Raw genomic sequence first — 19872 nt, forward strand, 5'->3', positions numbered from 1 at the left:
TTTCTCATCTAAATCTATCATCTAGCCCCTTCTCCCTCAAACGCTTGTCTAACTAAATGATTATGACAGAATCCAACATTTATTTCCTACATTTGTGGATGATAATCTAATGAGCTGTGTACCTGGACGACCACCCCCCCCCCACCCAACCCCCCCCCAACCCCCATCTCTTTGGAGCTCCACTATGTCTAACGTTTCACCATTTATAAAGTACTGTGTTCCATTCTAATCCTTTTTTGTTCCAAAGTGGATGACCGTACATTTTTTTAAAAAGTTTATTTATTAGTCACAAGTAGGCTTACATTCACACTGCGATGAGGTTACTGTGAAAATCCCCTAGTCGCCACACTCTGGCACCTGTTTGGGTACACTGAGGGAGAATTTAGCATGGCCAATGCACCTAACCTGCACATCTTTGGGCTGTGGGAGGAAACTGGAGCACCCGAGAGGAAACCCACGCGGACACGGGGAGAACGTGCAAACTCCACACAGACAGTGACCCAAGCCGAGAATCAAACACGGGTCCTATTTGTCTGCAGTGAATCCATTTGCCGCAATTTTGCTGATTTATCTTTGTGATATTGGTAAACCTGTATAAAAGGTTTTCTATCCCATCAGCTTAAGTATCATAAAATATCCTATTCTGGGGCAGAAGGCCACCGGCAACTGGATGGATCTACTTGCTTAACTTATGCACTTGCGCAGATTTGCTCTCGAATGCTTTGGCAAATTACCTGTCTGTGCACTTTGCCATGCCCAGTGGAGATAGGACCGAGGCATCTCTTTAAATATGGACTGTGTTCATACGGAAGCTTCTGGAACATTTATTATTTAAAAATGGGCACCAACCAGTTGGCCAAGATGGCTGCCATGGAACAGGGGGTTTTTGCAGAATCAACATCGACTGCATTAAGCTTCTGGGAAGCTCATATCTGAATCACCTTGGGTAGGGAACCACTGTTGAGGGGTATTGATAGAGTGGATTCTCAGAGGCTTTTACCCAGGGCTGAAATGGTTGCCACAAGAGGTCACAGGTTTAGGGTGCTGGGGAGTAGGTACAGAGGAGATGTTAGGGGTTAAGTTTTTCACTCAGAGGGTGGTGGGTGCGTGGAATCGGCTGCCGGTAGTGGTGGTGGAGGCGGATTCGATAGGGTCTTTTAAGAGACTTTTGGATAAGTTCATGGAAGTTAGTAAGATAGAGGGTTATAGGTAAGCCTAGTAGGTAGGGACATGTTCGGCGCAACTTGTGGGCCGAAGGGCCTGTTTGTGCTGTAGCTTTTCTATGTTCTATGTTCCCCCTAGAATGACATACTGTTTGGAAACCAGACTTTGTTTTATGGGATTTATATTTGTTTGGGTAACCATTAGAAATAAGGTACAGTCTTCGGTAGGTTTAATTTAATGTTTCTGTGCTTGCAAGGAGACTGTGTTTAGTTTTCAGGGTGAGCAAATAGCGTTTGTCGGTGTGGGAGTCTCATTTCAATATCCAGCTAAGACCATAAAATGCTTTACAGGTTCGGGATGCAGACTCCCAAGAATTGCTTAGCAACCTGTAGAAAAATGAGTGAGTTCAGTTGGAGACTGGAAGAGAGATAGGATGGGTCTCTCGGGTCTGTTTGAAGCTGGAACCAAGGTGATTAAGAAGGCATATGGCATGTTTGCCTTCAGCAGCCGGGGCATTGAATACAAGAGTTGGCAAATCATGTTGTAGCTGTATAAAACCTTGGTTAGGCCGCATTTGGAGTATTGCGTGCAGTTCTGGTCACCACACAATTGGAAGGACGTAGAAACTTTGGAGAGAGAAGTTTCACCATGATGTTGCCTGATCTCGAGGATGTTGTCTATGAGGGGAGACCTAATATAATTTGATTTATTATTGTCACTTGTATTAGTATACAGTGAAAAGTATTGTTTCTTGCACGCTATACAAAACATACCGTTCATAATGACATGGAGATGCCAGCATTGGACTGGGGTGGGCACAGCAAGAAGTCTTAAGTGTCACAAGTATCACAAGTCTTAAGTATCACAACACCAGGTTAAAGTCCAACAGGTTTATTTGGAATCACGAGCTTTCAGAGCATTGCTCCTTCATCTGGTGATGATGCACTCCTCCACCTGATGAAGGAGCAGCACTCCAAAAGCTTGTGATTCCAAATAAACCTGTTTGGCTTTAACCTGGTGTTGTGAGACTTCTTAACTGTACATAGAGAAGGAAAGAAGAGGGTGCAGAATGTAGTGTTATAGTCATAGTTAGGGTATAGAGAAAGATCAACTTAATGCGAGGTAAGTCCATTCAAAAGTCTGCTGGCAGCAGGGAAGGAGCTGTTCTTGAGTCGGTTGGTACGCGACCTCAGACTTTTGTATCCTTTTCCCAATGGAGGAGAGTATATCCGTGGGGTTCTTAATTATGCTGGCTGTTTTTCCGGGGCAGTGGGAACTGTAGACAGTGTCAATGGGGGGGGGAGGCTGGTTTGAGTGATGGATGGGGCTTCGTTCACGACCCTTCATAGTTTCTTGCGGTCTTGGACAAGCTGCGAACCAGAAAGAATGCTTTCTATGGTGCAGCTGTAAAAGTTGGTGAGATCCTAGTGGACATGCCAAATTTCCATAGTCTTCTGAGAAAGTAGAGACGTTGGTGGGTTTTCTTAACTGTAGTGCTACAAAATTATGAGAGGTATACACAGGGTGGATAGTCAGAGGCTTTTCCCCAGGGTGGAAGTGTCAATTGCACAGGTTCAAGATGAGAGGGGGAAATTTTAAGGGAGATGTACGGGGAAAGTTTTTCACGCAGAGAGTGGTGGGTGCCTGGAATGCGCTGCCAGAGGAGGTGGTGGAAGCAGGAATGTGAGCAAAATTTAAGAGGCATCTGGATGGACACATGAATAGGGAGGGAATAGAGAGACATGAACTGACTACGGTTTATTTTTAGTTTAGTTAGGGTATCATGATCGGTACAGGCTTGGAGGGCCGGAGGGCCTGTTCCTGTGCTGGACTTTCCTTTGTTCTTATAATGGAGTAATGGTTCAAACAGGCAGCCACTCTGTTCCACAGAGAACACTATTAAGGAACTAGTGGGAGGTCTAGAGATCCAGAGAGCTGTAACAAGAAGATTTCAGAACATCTGAAGCTCAGTGATTAGAGAGTACTGCAGAACAGACTTCTGTTTCAGAGAACCAGACAAAGCTAAAAGAGATTGGTTGGTTAGAAATACTGGAAGAAGATTTTCTACCAGCAATTCTAACTCAGGATTACTCCCAGTTCCACGCACTGATGAGAGCAAGAATACGAGGATAGACCAAATGAACACACAGTTGGAGAGACAGTGTAGCCCAGGGGGATTCAGATTCTGAAGGCACTGGGACCGGTTCTGGGGAAAGTGGGACCTGTACAAACCGGACGGGCTGCACCCAGGCAGAGCTGGAACCAATGTCCTTGATGGGGCTTTTGCTCGGTCTGTTGGGGAGTATTTAAACAAATGTGGCAGGGGGATGGAATCCCAGGAGTAGGATCGGATAGGTCAGATTCAGATCAGGAAAATGGGGGTAGAACATTAGCTAGAGATGTAGAAGATGTAGAGATAGACTTGGAATTACAGGAGAAGCAAAGTTTTAAAAGTGTCTGGCAAAGGAAATTTAAACTGATTACACTTCAATGCAAGGAGTATTACAAACAAGATAGGTGAGTTAGGGACACAGATAGACACATGGCAGCAGGATATCATTGCTATAACGGAAACCTGGCTAAGGGAGGGACAAAATTGGCAGCTCAATATCCCTGGTTATCGAATCTTCAGACACGATAGAGTGGGAGATACAAAAGGAGGTAGCACTAATGGTTAAAGAATCAATTCCAGTTGTGAGAAGGGATGATATACTGGTCGACAAACGAGGCTTTATGGGTTGAGCTTAGAAATAAAAAAGGGGCAGTCACACGACTGGGAGTACACTACAGACCCCCAGATAGTGAAAAAGAGAGAACACAAATATATAGGCAAATTTCTGTCTGAAAGAACAAGAGGGCAATAATAGCAGGACTTTAACTATCTCAATATCAACTGAGATTTAAACAATATAAGGAGCACTGAGGGAGAACAATTCTTGCAGTGTGTCCAAGGATTTTTTTTCAACCAATTAGTGACAAACCCAACAAGGTGAGATGCAATTCTAGACTTAGTCTTGGGGAATGAAGAAGGGCAAGTGGGTCAAGTGACAGTTGGCGACCATATCGCGGATACTGATCACAATTCAGATTTCGCATTACCATGGGAAAGGACAGAGATAAAGCAGGAATAAAAGTTTTGAACAGGGGGAAGGCAAATTTTACAGGAATGAGAAGGGACTTGGCTGAGGGGGACCGGACAGCACTGCTCGAGGACAAATCAGTGGGAAACTAGTGGAAAGCACTAAAAAGCGAGATTCTAAATGGACAAAGTAGACATGTCCCCTCCAAAAATAAGAGTGGCACTGCCAAATCGAGACCCACACCCCCCCACCGCCGGTTGTCCAGAGAAATACAGGGAATGATCAAACAGAAAAAGATGGCGTAGGTTAGGCACAAAGAACTAAGCACTGCAGATAGTCTAGATGAATATAGGAAGTGCAGGGAAGAAGTAAAAATGGAAATAAGGAAATCAAAGAGAGGGCGTGAAAAAAGATTAGCAAGTAAAGTTAAAGAAAACCCAACATTGTTTTACAATAAAATAATGGTAAAAAGGTTAGTTAAGAAAAAAGTGGGACCTATCAGAGATGAAGATGGGAACTTGTATATAGATGTAGAGGCTGTGGGAAGGGGTTTAAACAAATATTTTGTCTGTGTTTAAAAAGGAAAGGGATGATACAGATATAATAGTTCAGGAGGAACACAGAGATATTGGACGGGAGAGTCATATAGAGAGAGGAAGTGCTCAAAGGATTGGAATCCTTGAAAGTTGATAAGTCGCTGAGACAGATGGATTGTTTCCGAGGCTGCTGAAGGAGGTCAGGGAAGAGATCGCAGGTGCTCCGAGGATGATTTTGCAATCCTCACTAGATACAGGGGAGGTACCGGAGGACTGGAGAAATGCAAACATAGTTCCATTGTTTAAAAAGGGGATCAAAGGGAATGCCAAATAATCATAGGCCAGTTAATCTTACATCAGTGGTGGTCAAATTACTAGAATCAATCCTGAGAGATAGGATTAACTGTCACGTAGAAAGGCATGGACTGGTCAGGGATGGTCAGCATAGACTGGTTAATGGAAGGTCTTGCCTCACAAATTTGATTGAACTCTTTGAGGAAGTGACAAGAAGGGTTGATGAAGGTAATGGATGTTGTCTACATGAATCTTAGCAAGGCGTTTGACAAGGTCCCACATGGCAATTTGGTCAAAAAGGTAAAGGCACCCGTGGAACGTGGACATCGCTGGCGGGCCAGCATTTATTGCCCATCCCTAGTTGCTCTGGAGAAGCTGTTGGTGAGCCATCTTCTTGAATCGTTGCAGTCCACGTGCTGGGGGTTGACCCACAATGCCATTAGGGAGGGAATTCCAGGATTTTGACCCAGCGACTGGGAAGCAACGGCGATATATTTCCAAGTCAGGATGCTGAGTGACTTGGAGGGGAACTTGCAGATGATGGGTATTCCCATGTATCTGCTGCCCTTGTCCTTCTAGATGGAAGTGGTCATGGGTTTGGAAGGCGCTGTCTAAGGATCTTTGGTGCAGTGCATCTTGTAGATAGTACACGCTGCTGCTACTGAGTGTTGGTGGTGGAGGAGTGGATGTTTGTGGATGTGATGCTAATGAATGTAGTGGGCATTTTTGTCCTGGATGGTGTCAAGCTTCTTGAGCATTGTTGGAGCTGCACTGATCCAGGCAAGTGGGGAGTATTCTATCACACTCCTGACTTGTGCCTTATAGATGGTGGATAGGCTCTGGGGAGTCAGGGGGTGACTCACCGCAGTATTCCTAGCCGAGCTCTTGTAGCCACTGTGTTTCTGTGGTGAGTCCAGTTGAGTTTCTGGTCAATGGTAACCCCAAGAATGGTGACAGTGGGGGATTCAGTGATGGTAACACCATTGAATGTCAAGGGGCGGTGGTTAGATTGTCTCTTATTGGTGATGGCCATTGCCTGGCACTTGTGTGGCACGAATGTTACTTGCCACTTGTCAGCCCAAGCCTGGATATTCTCCAAATCTTGTTGCATTTGAACGTGGACTGCTTCAGTATCTGAGGAGTCACCAATGGTGCTGATCATTGTGCAATCATCAGCGAACATTCCCATTTCTGACCTTATGACAGAGGGATGATCATTGATGAAGCAGCTGAAGATTGTTGGGCCTAGGACACTACCCTGAGGAATTCCTGCAGAGATGTTCTGGAGCTGAGATGACTGACCGCCCACAACCACAACCATTTTCCTATGTACCAAGTATGACTCCAACCAGTGGAGTGTTTACCCCCTTATACCCATTGATTCTAGTTTTGCTCGGGCTCCTTGATGCCAAGGGCTGTTACTCTCACCTCACCTTTGGAATTCAGCTCTTTCATCCATGTTTGAATCAAGGTTGTAATGAGTTCAGGAGCTGAGTGACCCTGGCAAAACCCAACTGGGTGTCACTGAACAGGATATTGCTGAGCAGATCCTGCTCGATAGCACTGTCGATGACCCCTTCCATCACTTTACCGATGACTGAGAGGAGACTATTGGGACGGTAGTTGGCCAGGTCGGATTTGTCCTGCTTTTTGTATACAGGACATACCTGGGTAATTTTCACTGGAAAAGCTTGACTAGAGGAGCGGCAAGTTCTGGAGCGCAAGTCTGCAGCACTATTGCCAATTAGGTAATGTGGCAAACTGGATAAAAAAAGTTGACTTAATAACAGGAAACAAAGGGTAATGGTCGATGGATGCCCTTGCGAATGGAAAGTTATTGCAAATGGAGTTCCACAGGGCTGCGTGTGTTATATTAACGATTTGGACGTGATCGTGGGGTGCACAATTGGGAAATCTGCAGGAGACTCAAAGATTGGCCAAGTAGTAGATAGCGTAGACGATATCTATAATATCCAAAACAATATAGATGGGTGGGGTGGTGGAATGGGCAGTAAAGTTGCAGATGGATTTTAACATAAAGAAGTGTGAGGTCAAGCACTTAGGGAGGTCAATCAGTTATAATGAATAGACAGTAATTAAGAGGGGTAGATGAAGTGAGAGGTCTTGTCATATAATACACAGATTCCTAAAGGCAGCAGTTCAAGTAGACAAGGTTGTAAAGAAGGCTTATAGAATGCTCCCCTTCATTGGCAGAGGTATAGGGACGGCACAGTGGTTATCACGGCTGCCTCATAGCGCCAGGGATCCGGGTTCAAGGACCCTGACCTTCCCGTTACTTGCCATTTTAACACACGATCCTGCTCCCATGCCCACATGTCTGTCCTTGGCTTGCTGCAATGTTCCAGTGAAGCTCAACGCCAACTGGAGGAACAGCATCTCATCTTCCGGCTGGGCACTTTACAGCCTTCCCATCTCAACATCGAATTCAACAACTTCAGATGATTTGCTCTACCCCACCTCAGTCCCCTTTGTTTTCATTCTATTTGATTTAATTTTTTTTACTGTTCTCTACCTTTTATTTCTTTATTGTCTTTTTTCATTTTTCTTCCCCCCCCCCACTCTTTCCCCTACTTCATCCCCCTTCCCTTACCTTTTCTCCCCCCCGCTTCCCCTTTTCTACATTCTACCTCTGTCCCATTTTTCCTCACCCCCCCCCCTCAACATTTTCATCTGTCACAGCTTACAGCTTCTCTGCTGTTTGGCCATTCACACCCTTTATTCTCTCTGTGGACAGCTATTAGCAATCTTTTCCCCTGGTTTCTGTGGCTATGAGTCATCTTTCATTCCCTCCCCCTGCAGTATAAATATCTCCCACTTTCTATGCCTTTTAGCTTTGACAAAGGGTCATCTGGACTCGAAAGGTCAGTTCTTTTCTCTCCTTACAGATGCTGCCAGACCTGCTGAGATTTTCCAGCGTTTTCTCTTTTGGATCCGGGTTTGATTCCTGGCTTGGATCACTGCCTGTGCAGAGTCTGCACGTTCTCCCCATGTCTGCCTGGGTTTCCTCCGGGTGCTCTGGTTTCCTCCCACAGTCCAAAGACATGCTGGTTAGGTGCATTGGCCGTGCCAAATTCATCCTAGTGTACCCGAACAGGCGTTGGGGTGTGGCAACTAGGGAAATTTCACAGTAACTTCATTGTAGTGTTAATGTAAGCCTTACCCGTGACTAATAAATACATTTTTTAGAATATAAAAGGAAGGATATAATGTTGGAATTGTATAGAACATTGGCGAGACCAAAACTGGAATACGGTGTGCAGTTCTGGTCACCACATTGTAGGAAGGACATAATTGCTATGGGGAGAGCACAGAGGAGGTTTACAAGAGTGTTGCCAGAACTAGAAAGGTATAATTACAAAGAAAGATTGGGATTATTTTCCTTGGAACAAGGAAGGGTGAGGGGCGACTTGATGAGGCGTACGAAATTATATAGAATGGGGAGATAGAATGGTCAGGATAAAATTGTTTTCCTTGACGGAGAATGCTAGGACCAGGGGACATAGATTTAAGATAAGTGGCAGAAGGTCCAGAGGGGACATGAGGAAGATCTTTTTTTACGCAGAGGGTGGTGGGTGCCTGGAATTCGCTGCCCGAGTTGGTGGTGGAGGCAGAGACCCTAAACCCTTTCAAAAAGTACCTGAATCTGCACCTTGAGTGCTGTACGGTACAGGGCTATGGGCTGGGTGCAGGAAGGTGGGATTAGACAGGGCACTTGGAAGTCCTTGGGCTGGCATGGACAAGATGGGCCGAATGGCTTTCTTCTGCGCCGTAACTTTTCTATGGTTTCAAATGTTTTATTACTGCCTGTGAACAAAGTGTAAGGTAGTGACCGAGGCATAAAAGATGGTTGAACAGTGTGATTTTGTTAACAGCGTGGAAGGGACAAAGAGCTGGTTCAAAAACCTGGCACGGACGCACTGCCAAAGGTGGGACCTGGTCTTTGGAAAATGCGAACCGGATTTTGGAATGCAGATTGCTGAGTGATTGTCTCGCCACGAGAGAAGATTTTACAGCCTATTTCGGGGAGTGGAGTTTAGACTCCCTCATATAACAATCATCTGGGAGGGATTCGGAGGAGGGTTCCGCAAATTTGTCTGTGTGCTGATGTGACGATTGAAGCTTCAAATGCATTTTGTCATCCGTATTAATCTTAAATCTGTGTGCAAGTGTTAAGCTAAAGGAGGCGTAGAGGAGTGCTGTATTATAATCTTTTTCATGTTTAATAAGTCCTTTCTTTTGTTGCTAAAATCTAATTGGTGGTCCCCTGACTCCGTTTCCTCCAGATCCCAATGAGACTCATCTCCAAACTCCGTGGCCTGGGGCTCGGCTCCTCCCTCTGCGACTGGATCCCGGACTTCCTAACCCACAGACCGCAGTTAGTAAGGATAGGCACTGTCTCCACGATCATCCTCAACATTGGTGCTCCACAAGACTGTGTCCTCAGCCCCTTACTATACTCCTTATACACCCATGACTGTGTGGCCAAATTCCATCCCAACTCCATTTTCAAGTCTGCTGGTGACCCCCACCACAATGGGTCGAATCTCAAACAATGACGAGACGGAATACATGATAGAGAGAGAGAATCTGGTGAACTGGTGCGGCAACAATAGTCTCTCCCTCAATGTCAGTAAAACAAAGGATATAGTCATCGAATTCAAGCTGCATAGTGGAGAACACGTCCCGATCTACATCAACGGTGATGAAGTGGAAATGGTCGAGAGCTTCAAGTTTCTAGGCGTCCAGATCACCAAAATTCTGTCCTGGTCTCTCCACGCTGACGTTATAGTTAAGAAAGCCCACCACGCCTCTACTTTCACAGGAGGCTAAGGAACTTTGGCATGTCAGCTACGACTCTCACCAATTTTTAAAGATGCACCATAGCGAGCATTCTTTCTGGTTGTATCACAAGCTACCTGACCTCTGCATGCACGCTGGCGCCTGGGCCCACATCTGGGTGGGGGGTCGGGGTGAATGCCCTTTCCCAGTGTCTGCTGGGTTCTGGAAATACCACGGCAGCTTGTGACCCCCAGTGGCCCTGCATGGCACCCACAACTGGCACTGTTTGTCCTGAGCGCTTCGACTGCAATGGCAGTGATGGGTATACCACATGCGCCTGGATTTGGGGATCGCAGTAGCGGTGCACCGAAGGATCTCCCCCCAAGCATAACGTTCCGAGCCCTGCTGGCTTAGGTCAGGGTGCGGTCATCCCTGATGGAGGATAATCATGGACATATCAGTTACAGCTGTGGCGTGCAAAAACATTTATTGGGGTACGTGACAGTGCAACAAATTAAGGCGATGATGCTCAACAGGTGGTTATGCTCATTAATAATGCCTAATTCCCTCAATCTAAGTGGTGCAGTCCTTCACCCATGCCCTCTTGGTGCCAAACAAAATGCCCCCTTGGTGGCCTACAACGTTCTTACTTTACGTGGCCGAGCACTACGTCTACTTGTGTCCCCACAATGCACATCAGAGGTGGAGGCGGTCAACTGCGTTCCCCGCCCCGTGGTGCCATTGCTGGGAGTCTCCTGGAGGGCCAGGACCTGGAGGGCCCCGGCTGAATCTCTGGTGTCATAGACATATCCGTGCCATCCTGTTCTGCCCGCTGCTCCTGAGATGTCAGAGTCTCCCGGGTGGAAGGCCCCAACACAGCTTCCAGCCCTTCCTCCTTTGGGTGCCAGTGGGCCCCTGGGTCACTCCATTTGTCGGCAAAGCATCTGGACTGAGCTCCAAAAGCTCTGACATCACCTGGCCCTGCCAGTCCTGGAGGCCTACCTGTGTCCATCCCACGGTGTGCGAGCCCCTCGGCGATGGCCCTCTGAGGCTGGGCCAAGCTCTGCAGCTCCTCACCCATGTCCCACTGTGAGTGGGCCACGCTCTGGAGGTTTGCAGCCATAGCCCGCTGTGTCTCAGCCCTGGCCCGCTGGGTTTCCAGATGCTCCTGAGCCTCTCAGCCATGGGCCACAGAATCTCGACAAGGCTCCTGAGGCCCTCCGCTGTGGTCTGCTGTGACTTGGCTCGGCCTTGGACCTTGTCACCCATGGTGACCATTTCCTGTCCCAAGCTTTCCACTGCGGACGCCTCCCTTGCAGTCGGCAATACCTGCTGCGCCTGAAAGCTTTGGGACTACTCCCAGCAGCCTCGCAGTTGCTGCAGTGTTGCTGTCAGCCCCTCCTGCATTCCCAGGCTCTGTTGCTACATCTCCAGCAGCTGAGGGAGAAGTGATCGCAGAGGCCCAGCATCTGGCATGGGGCCAGCTGAGTCCTCGCCTCCGGCAGACCCCCACATGCCAGAGGCCTCGGACCTTCCCGCCTCCACCCAACGTGCATCTACGGCAGGGTTGTGCACACCAGATTGTGACCCCAAAGCCTCACCACCAACTTGTCCCGCTGAGGTGATCGTGTCAGCGATGGTGGATTGTGTTGTGGAAGCCGGGAGCATCTGGCTCATTTCCTGCAATAGAGGACACAAGGTTGAGTGCAAAGGAGGGACAGGTATCTGGGCAGCACGCAAATTACTGGAGAAATAATGTCAAAGGAATGAAGGATTGGCAGATGCTCACTTCTATAGTGCAGCCCGAGCTGACTGTCACTAAGGGTCTTGTCCTCCTCCCCTGCCAGATCCATGGCTCTCTCCTCAAAGGGAGTGAGAGGTCTCAGCTCAGGTACCCCAACCACCGTCTTCCCCTGCTCCCGATGGTTATGGGCCATCTTCACCTGTGGGGCAGAAGGAGGCACTAAAAGCCTGGTGGCTGGAAGGCCACAGGCTTTAAGGGGGTGGGCCTCAGCGGGCAGGGGTTGTGCGGGGGGAGGGGGGCTCAGGTGCTGGAAGACTGCAGAGTCACGGGGGGGCCTGGCACAGCAGGTGTGACAGATGGGACCGACGCCAGGACAGGATGGACACTCACCCTTGCCGCCCAAATTAGGTCATAAATCTTCTTGTGACACTGGTGGCCGGTCGTATGTGCCAGTGCACGGACACGGACTGGCACGGCCACCTAGCCTTCCCGACCTCTGGCTCGACGCCCATCCAGGGGGAGGAATGTGTCCTTCCTCTCGTCCACCACGTCTTGCAGACGGCCCAGCTCCCCCTCAGTAAAGCGTGGGGCTGGTCTTCTGGCAGCTATCATCTTCCTGACGTGACTGCCTGTGGGTCCATCGTTGGAGCTTATACGGAGATCTCCCTTGTTAAGGGAGTTCAGCTGCAGGTTATTTGGGCGAGTCACGAGTCCGTTTGGTCATTCCAGCAAGTTTATGTGCAAGCTGCTTTGTTGTAATGGGGTGGGGCGAGGAGCCAAGGGGAGCTTTGCAGGCGTGCTGATTGGGGAGGGGAAGGGGAGGGTGTGGAAGAGGGGAATGTGTGACTGTGTTTATCGGGTGGGGGGGGGGGGATGTGTGAGGGGGGAGAAACTCTGCAACCAGGGGGATCATGGGGCAGAGAGGGGGGGAGGGGGAGAGACTCTGCCACCGGAGAGATCGGGGGCGACAGGGGATTGCTCTGCTACTGGCGGGTTGGAGGTGAGAGGGTGGGGGCTATATCTATGGCAGAGGGTTGCCAGTAGGAGAGCTCCCGTTACGCTGGTCTCAGGGCGCATGCGCAAAAGCGCCCTCTAAGCTGAGCAGCCGGCTTGCGGGCGAGCTTAGGCCACACCTCTTCCCCCTGCTGGCGAGATTCAGATAGATGTTCCAAGTGTCACAAGGTTTGATTTTTTTTCCCGCGCCAAAAAAAACATCTGAAACTCTCCAATTTTCATGCTCATTTGCCATTTGGAATTATTTTGGTAATATCGCCCCCCCCCCCCCCCCCCCCCCCCAATGTTTTTGAGCTGGAACCTTAACGTTGAAAGCTGGGCAGAATCTAATTAATTCTGAGTAAATGTGAAGAACTCATCCACTATCTCCACTGTATAGCAATGATTTTCAGTTAAGTCTTTCTGGGTGGGCAATATCAGTATTGCTCATGAGACTGGCAGGAAATAACACTTCCATTTAAAGACCTACAAAGGCCTGAGCAGTAAGCAGCTGCAGGGGAGGCAGGGTCAGCTGTGCCTTTAAAAACAGAAGGCTGCAAATCTTAAAATACCTCCAAGCCTGATTCCAAATCCATGTGTAAAGAAATTGTCTCTTCTGATAGGAAAACCATAAGAAACTAGCTTCGTAATTTGGCAAAAATTCACCTCTTTGAGGGAATCCTGCAATAATCTTGATATCCGACTTTAGCCAGTTGAACTCCTCTAAGTGACCATTTAAGAGCGAACCTGTATTAGTTCTTTTCCTATGAGTCAGGCGCATGAATTACCAACTATTCTTTTGTTTACAAAAGTACACTATTCCAACTGTCTTTTCTTCTCAAGTATGTGTGTGCGAGTCCAAAGATGTGCAGGTTAGGTTGATTGGCCAGGTTATAAATTGCCCCTTAGAGTCCTGGGATGCGTAGGTTAGAGGGATTAGCGGGTAAATATGTGGGGGTAGGACCTGGGTGGGATTGTGGTCGGTGCAGACTCGATGGGCCGAATGGCCTCCTTCTGCACTGTAGGGTTTCTATGATTTCTATGATTTTCTATGAGTGCTAAATGTTAGACATTTGGGATGAATCTTCTTTATATGAAGCCACAAGAGCTTGCTGCTGTTATTGAAATTGACCACACACTCCATGGGCTAGGACCTCTCCAAAAACAACACTGATTCTGCGCAGTAAGGGAAAGGGTGCAAGGGTTTCAATCCACTCCCAACTCCATAAGTAACACGCTGCCACAACATGTCACTTAAACACCTATATTGCAGCACAGAAATCAAGCAGGTTTCAGAAGTACCTTATTGCTGGCAGCTATGTGTTTCTGAATTGGAGGCTGGTCTAGGGCGTTGACATTAGAGTTCTCACTGCTCTCACTTCCACTGTCATCACTTAAACTCAACCTGAAAACAAAAAAAGGAACATGACACACACTGATCAGTCCTGAGCAAAAGAACCGAGATATATCGCAAAGCAGTTATCTGTGCGCTGTGGAGGCAAGATTCTGGCACGAGATTATCATGATGTGGAGATGCCGGTGTTGGACTGGGGTAAGCACAGTAAGAAGTCTCACAACACCAGGGTTAAAGTCCAACAGGTTTATTTGGCAGCACAAGCTTTCGGAGTCTCGCTCTTCAGGTGAGTGACACTCACCTGAAGAAGGAGCGAGACTCCGATAGCTTGTGCTGCCAAATAAACCTGTTGGACTTGAACCTGGTGTTGTGAGACTTCTTACTAGATTATCACCCAGACTGCCCTGCATGCCAGATTACTTCACTTACACCCTAGAAGGAAGAAATGTCATTAGCATTACTTCAGATGAGAGGAGAGAAAAGGCACAAAATATGCTGGAACGGAAAGATTAAGCTGCAAAGGGAGCACTGGTGGCTGGCTGTTCTTGTTGCCTACATTTCACACTTCTGAAGCTTTGTTCTTGGCAAATCACCCGTCACTGAGCTGCTAAATAAGTTGCTTTCAGACGATCAAAGGTCTGCTGTTAACACTTGTTCATCCTCTTTGTCACTTCAACTGGATCAGAAATTTCTCACTCTACCGTTCTTCATCCCAGTGACGTTTCCCGCTCATGATACAAGCCCATCCATGTGTCAGCTTGCCTCCAGCAATGGCACTTTCATACTAACGAGTCGGAAGATCGTGGGGCGAATCTTCCCGTTCTCCCCGCCATGGGAATCGTAGCGGGTGACGGGGCGGATCGTGGAAGGTTCCGTTGACCTCGGGCGGGATTTTCCAGTTTCGGGGCGAGCGCAGCCGGAAAATCCCGCCCCGTGAGTTCAACCTCCCACCCCCTCCCATTAGAATTTGAGCTCATCAGCCAGGCTAACACTTGGCAGTTGGATGGAAGGATTGTTTCCACTAGCAGAGGCAGAGTTTTCAGTTGAGGTATTATGAAAGGTCGCACAAAAGTCTAAAGAACACTGCAGAAGTCTGCAAGGTTCAAAAAGTGCCACACTATATCTGTTATACTCTCCAAACTTCAGCTCATTGCTGGCCCGGTTCACTCTCATTGTATCTCCAGCCATCTATTCCAAAGATCAAAGAACAGAGAAAACTACAGCACAGGAACAGGCCCTTCGGCCCTCCAAGCCAGCACCGAACATGCTGCCCTTCTGAACTAAAACCCCCTACCCTTCTGGGGACCATATCCCTCTATTCCCATCCTATTCATGTATTTTGGCAAGAAGCCCCTTAAAAGTCACTATCGTATCTGCTTCCACTACCTCCCCCAGCAGCGAGTTCCAGGCACCTACCAGCCTCTGTGTAAAAAACCTACCTCGTACATGTCCTTTAAACCTTGTCCCTCGCACCTTAAACCTATGCCCTTAGTAATTGATTCTTCCACCCTGGGAAAAGTCTTCTGACTATCCACTCTGTCCACGTGCCTCATAATCTTGTAGACCTCCATCAGGTTGCCCCCTCAACCTCCATCGTTCCAGTGAGAACAAACCAAGTTTTTCCAACCTCTCCACATAGCTAATGCCCTCCATGCCATTTACATAGAAATCATAGAAACCCTACAGTGCAGAAGGAGGCCATTCGGCCCATCGAGTCTGCACCGACCACAATCCCACCCAGGCCCTACCCCCATATATTTTACCCGCTAATCCCTCTAACCTACACATCCCAGGACTCTAAGGGGCAATTTTTTTAACCTAGCCAATCAACCTAACCCGCACATCTTTGGACTGGTAAATCTTTGGACTGGTAAATCTTTTCTATAGCCTCTCCAAAGCCTCCATATCCCTCTGGTAGTGTGGCGACCAGAATTGAACACTATATTCCAAGTGCAGCCTAATCTTTATTATTTTCTTTTGGACAGCAGGATGCCTTACCCCAGAAACCTATCGCCATGTAGAAGGTCGAGATAGGGGCTCCCTCATATGGCCATACTATACTTACCAAAATTTGGAAAGTTTGAACACATGTTTGCCATGCAAAGGCTAAGGCAAGCCTAACCACCCCACCCTCTCCACAACAGTTGTACTGCTGAAGTTAACCAGCTCAAGTCATGAAGTATTGCCCTGGATACTGCATGTCCAGCTTATTGGCTACAGAAGTTACACAGAGCTAAGTGGAAGAATCACAGCATCCAGTGATAGGTTGGCACGTCCAAGCTCAGCCAGTAAGCCAGGTGCCCTTCACAATTATTTCTAATGTTCTGGGATACTTCCTGCAGTCTAACAGAGAGGAATGACTCGATTCTGATCCGACCTTATCTACTCACACCTTATCCTCCAAAAAAACATAGAATCCCTACAGTGCAAAAGGAGGCCATTCGGACCATTGAGTCCACACAGACCACAATCCACCCAGGCCCTATCCTCATTACCCCATGTATTTACCCTACTAGTCCCCCTGACACTAAGGGGCAATTTAGCATGGCCAATCCACCTAATCCACACATCTTTGGACTGTGGGAGGAAACCGGAGCACCCGGAGGAAACCCACGCAGACACAGGGAGAATGTGCAAACTCCACACGGACAGTGACCTAAGCCGGGAATCGAACCCGGGTCCCTGGCACCGTGTGGCAGCAGTGCTAACCACTGTGCCACCATGCCGCCCCGAAGGTATCTAACATTCCTCCCCTTTTCCAACGAAGACAGTTGATCTTTGGAGGACCGATAAATACGGGCCTGATCCCTCACCAGATGGGGCAGTGGACACCAGGAGCTCCTTGCGAATGGAATGGGCGGAGATATATTCCCACCAGCTTCCCGGAGCTCCGGGCTGATCCCTAATAATCGGGTGATTTCAGACTGTTCATTCTTACAAGCGGTGACCTCAAATCCCAGAGAGGATGATTTTATTTCAGTGTCTCTGCCACACCTGGACCTCCAGCCCCTAGAAGCATTAAATCAGCAGCATTTTCCATACACATCCACTGTGCCATTGCCAACAATCGCTCCATGTTCCTGCCCAAACACAGCTTTATCTTTCATAATGAGCCTTTTAAGTTCTGCCCATGCAGTGAACTTTGCACTCCACAGCCCTAGTTCTGGGGGAACCTTTTGCAGTGCTTACAGATTATTCCACAGGGGTGAGGGGGCCCGTTCCATAGCCACTTTAATGTGCCAGAGTTACGAAACAGAGCTTTCAGGTTTATCTGCCAATACTGCGAAGAATAACTTCTGATATTTAGCATCAGTATCAATGATTAATTTTTGAATCAGATTTTGAAATGTGTTTATTATTAAGTCTGGAATTCAAAAAGTAGCCAGCATCCACTTGATTAAGGAAATAGCTCGTACTAATTGCAGCAAATCAGACACATACTAAAACAGGGCAATGCGTATAACAGACTAACACAGTCATACTGATTGAACCAGAGTTCTGTGAAGCTTCACAATCCTAATATGGTTAAAACTTTGAGATGATTCAAGATTCGATAATAAATGGATACAGAGAAACTAGTTCCTTGGTTTGGGAAGGGTAGTTATAGACACTGGTTAGATCTCAGCTGGAATATTGTGTACAGTTCTGGGTGCCAAAAGATGTGAACACATTGGCGAGAGTGCAGCAGAGGACGGTGGCACAGTGGTTAGCACTGCTGCCTCACAGCACCAGGGACCCGGGTTCGATCCCCGGTTGGGTCACTGTCTGTACAGAGTCTGCATGTTCGCCCTGTCTGTGTGGGTTTCCTCCGGGTGCTCCGGTTTCCTCCCACAATCTGAAAGACGTGCTGATTAGGTGCATTGGCCGTGCTAAATTCTCCCTCAGTGTAACCCGAACAGGCGCTGGAGTGTGGCGACTCGGGGATTTTCACAGTAACTTCATTGCAGTGTTAATGTAAGCCTACTTGTGACACTAATAAATAAACTTTAAACTAAAAGAGGCTCACAAGAATGGTTCCAAGGATGAGAAACTTCAGCTCTGAGGACAGATTGGAGAAGTTGGGACTGTTCTCCTTGGAGAGGAGAAGGTTAAGGGGAGATTTGATAGAGATGTACTAAATCATGAGGGGGCTGGACAGAGTAGTTAGGGAGAAACTGTTCCTGCTTGTAAAAGGATCAAAGGTGGGAGGACACAGATTTAAAGTGATTTGCAAAAGAAGCAAATGTGATGTGAGAAAAAATGTTTTCACGCAGTGAGTGGCGTGGGTGTGGAATGCACTGCCTGGAAGTGTGGTGGGGGCAGCTTCAATCAAGAGGGCATTAGATAATTACTTGAGTAGAAATAATCTGCTGGGATAGGTGGGGGGGGGGGGGGGGGGGGGGGAAGAATGGCACTAGGCCATGATGCTGGTTTGGAGAGCCAGTACAGACACGATGGGCCAAATGGCCTCCTTCTGCACCGTAACAATTCTATGATTCTGCAATACCAAGGAAGTTAGAGCTGCAACGGGTAAATGGAGTTAGGGAATAGACCAGCACAAGCTGAGTGGCCTCCTCCTGTGTCTATGTTCCTGAATTAACGGACCTGGCGAGCTGAGAAAGGAGATGAGTTCCTGCAAAGCCACTAAACGGACAATATTGGATAGCAGTTACACCTTATCCAAAGTAACAATCGTTGGAAACGTGCATTTCACGTTGCTGGTTTTCCCACCCATCCCAACAAGAGTGAAGCGAATTGAAGGCGGTAAATGTGTACTGCGATTCACTGTAATGTTTGGCAGACTGGTGGACCAGCAAAAAGACCGTTAAGTCTCCTCTTTCAAAGACAACAGCAATCCCGTTCTGGATTAACAGAACATGCCCATGCCTAGATTTTCACCACCACTTCCTGTACACAAGTGCACTAATCCGAGTACCAAGGAGGTGATCAGCTTGGAGGGCTCCCTTGCAGCCAGCAGAAAGCATTGCCTGTGCGCTCCTGCAGCTAAGAAGCAGCTGCCACGCCAGCACCGCATTATCCATCCGAGTGTGGGCGTGGGCGGGATGGGGGTCTGGCTTCGATGCCCTCCACCCTACCGGGTGAAGCAGCCCTTGCCATTAGGGACTGGTGAGTTTAGTTCCAAATGTGGGCAAATCAGCTGCAAGAACTGCGGGTAAAATGACGATTTAAAAATGATAAATGGTAAAGAAAAATATGTTGATGGAGGCTTAACAAGGTAAGAGCCTTAAAATGCGCTACCATTTTAATGAAGCAAATACATACTTGGCCGTGACTAGTGCAGCAGTAAATCTAATTTGGGGCCTGTAAGTAAACAGCGAGGGAAGCCTTCTTTAAAAGGATTATCGGTGCTTAGACTTGGTCTAGGTATACAAAGGTGAGCAAAATTTCTACCTTTGGTCCAGAGTGCACAGCTTCCATACAATGGTTGAAACACAACTGAACTCTCTTTGTCACATTCCCATCTGTTAAGCTCACCGACCTGTGATCTCTGCTAACTGCGATGTTTTTTACAGGCCTTTCCTCCTCAGAGCTGCTGTCATCATCGGAGCCTCCGGACTGGATCTCCTCCACCATGGACCGCAGGGGCCCTGGAGAAAACGGGAGAAGTTGAACAGGGATCAGTAAACCATACCCGATGCTCAGCCTGCCCCCTCTGTGCGCTCCAGTGTCTGCTAACGTTCCGCTCAAACACCCGGCAGCATTTTGCTATGTTAAAAGGCACCGAGTAATCGCAGTGTTGTTGGTGTTGGAATGGGTCTCCCAATATTAACAGTGACCATCTCATTCTGTTGTAAAGGCACAACAGCCTTCTGGATTTGAATAATCTGACATTTGCCTGACTTGGAAACATTTCGATGTTATTTCTCTTTTTTTTCTGAAAAGGCAGGGGAGGGGTTGCGGTGGGTG

General features: G+C 47.8%; 1 protein-coding gene across 3 annotated transcripts in view; it reads right to left on the reverse strand.

Annotated features, from left to right (window-relative positions):
* Positions 1-19872, reverse strand: part of mllt1a (MLLT1 super elongation complex subunit a) — a 123633-nt gene that overhangs the window by 13616 nt on the left and 90145 nt on the right. For 2 of the 3 annotated variants that reach the window (XM_078198423.1, XM_078198422.1), the window contains 2 exons: positions 19445-19553; positions 13914-14016 (listed from right to left, as the gene is read on the reverse strand). In XM_078198423.1, coding sequence (XP_078054549.1) covers positions 13914-14016; positions 19445-19553 — 212 coding nt within the window. Of the gene's footprint in view, positions 1-13913; positions 14017-19356; positions 19554-19872 lie in introns of all 3 variants that reach the window. The other variant, XR_013495544.1, reaches the window with a different exon arrangement.

The sequence above is a fragment of the Mustelus asterias genome, chromosome 26 (assembly GCF_964213995.1).
Source record: "Mustelus asterias chromosome 26, sMusAst1.hap1.1, whole genome shotgun sequence".
Lineage (NCBI taxonomy): Eukaryota > Metazoa > Chordata > Chondrichthyes > Carcharhiniformes > Triakidae > Mustelus > Mustelus asterias.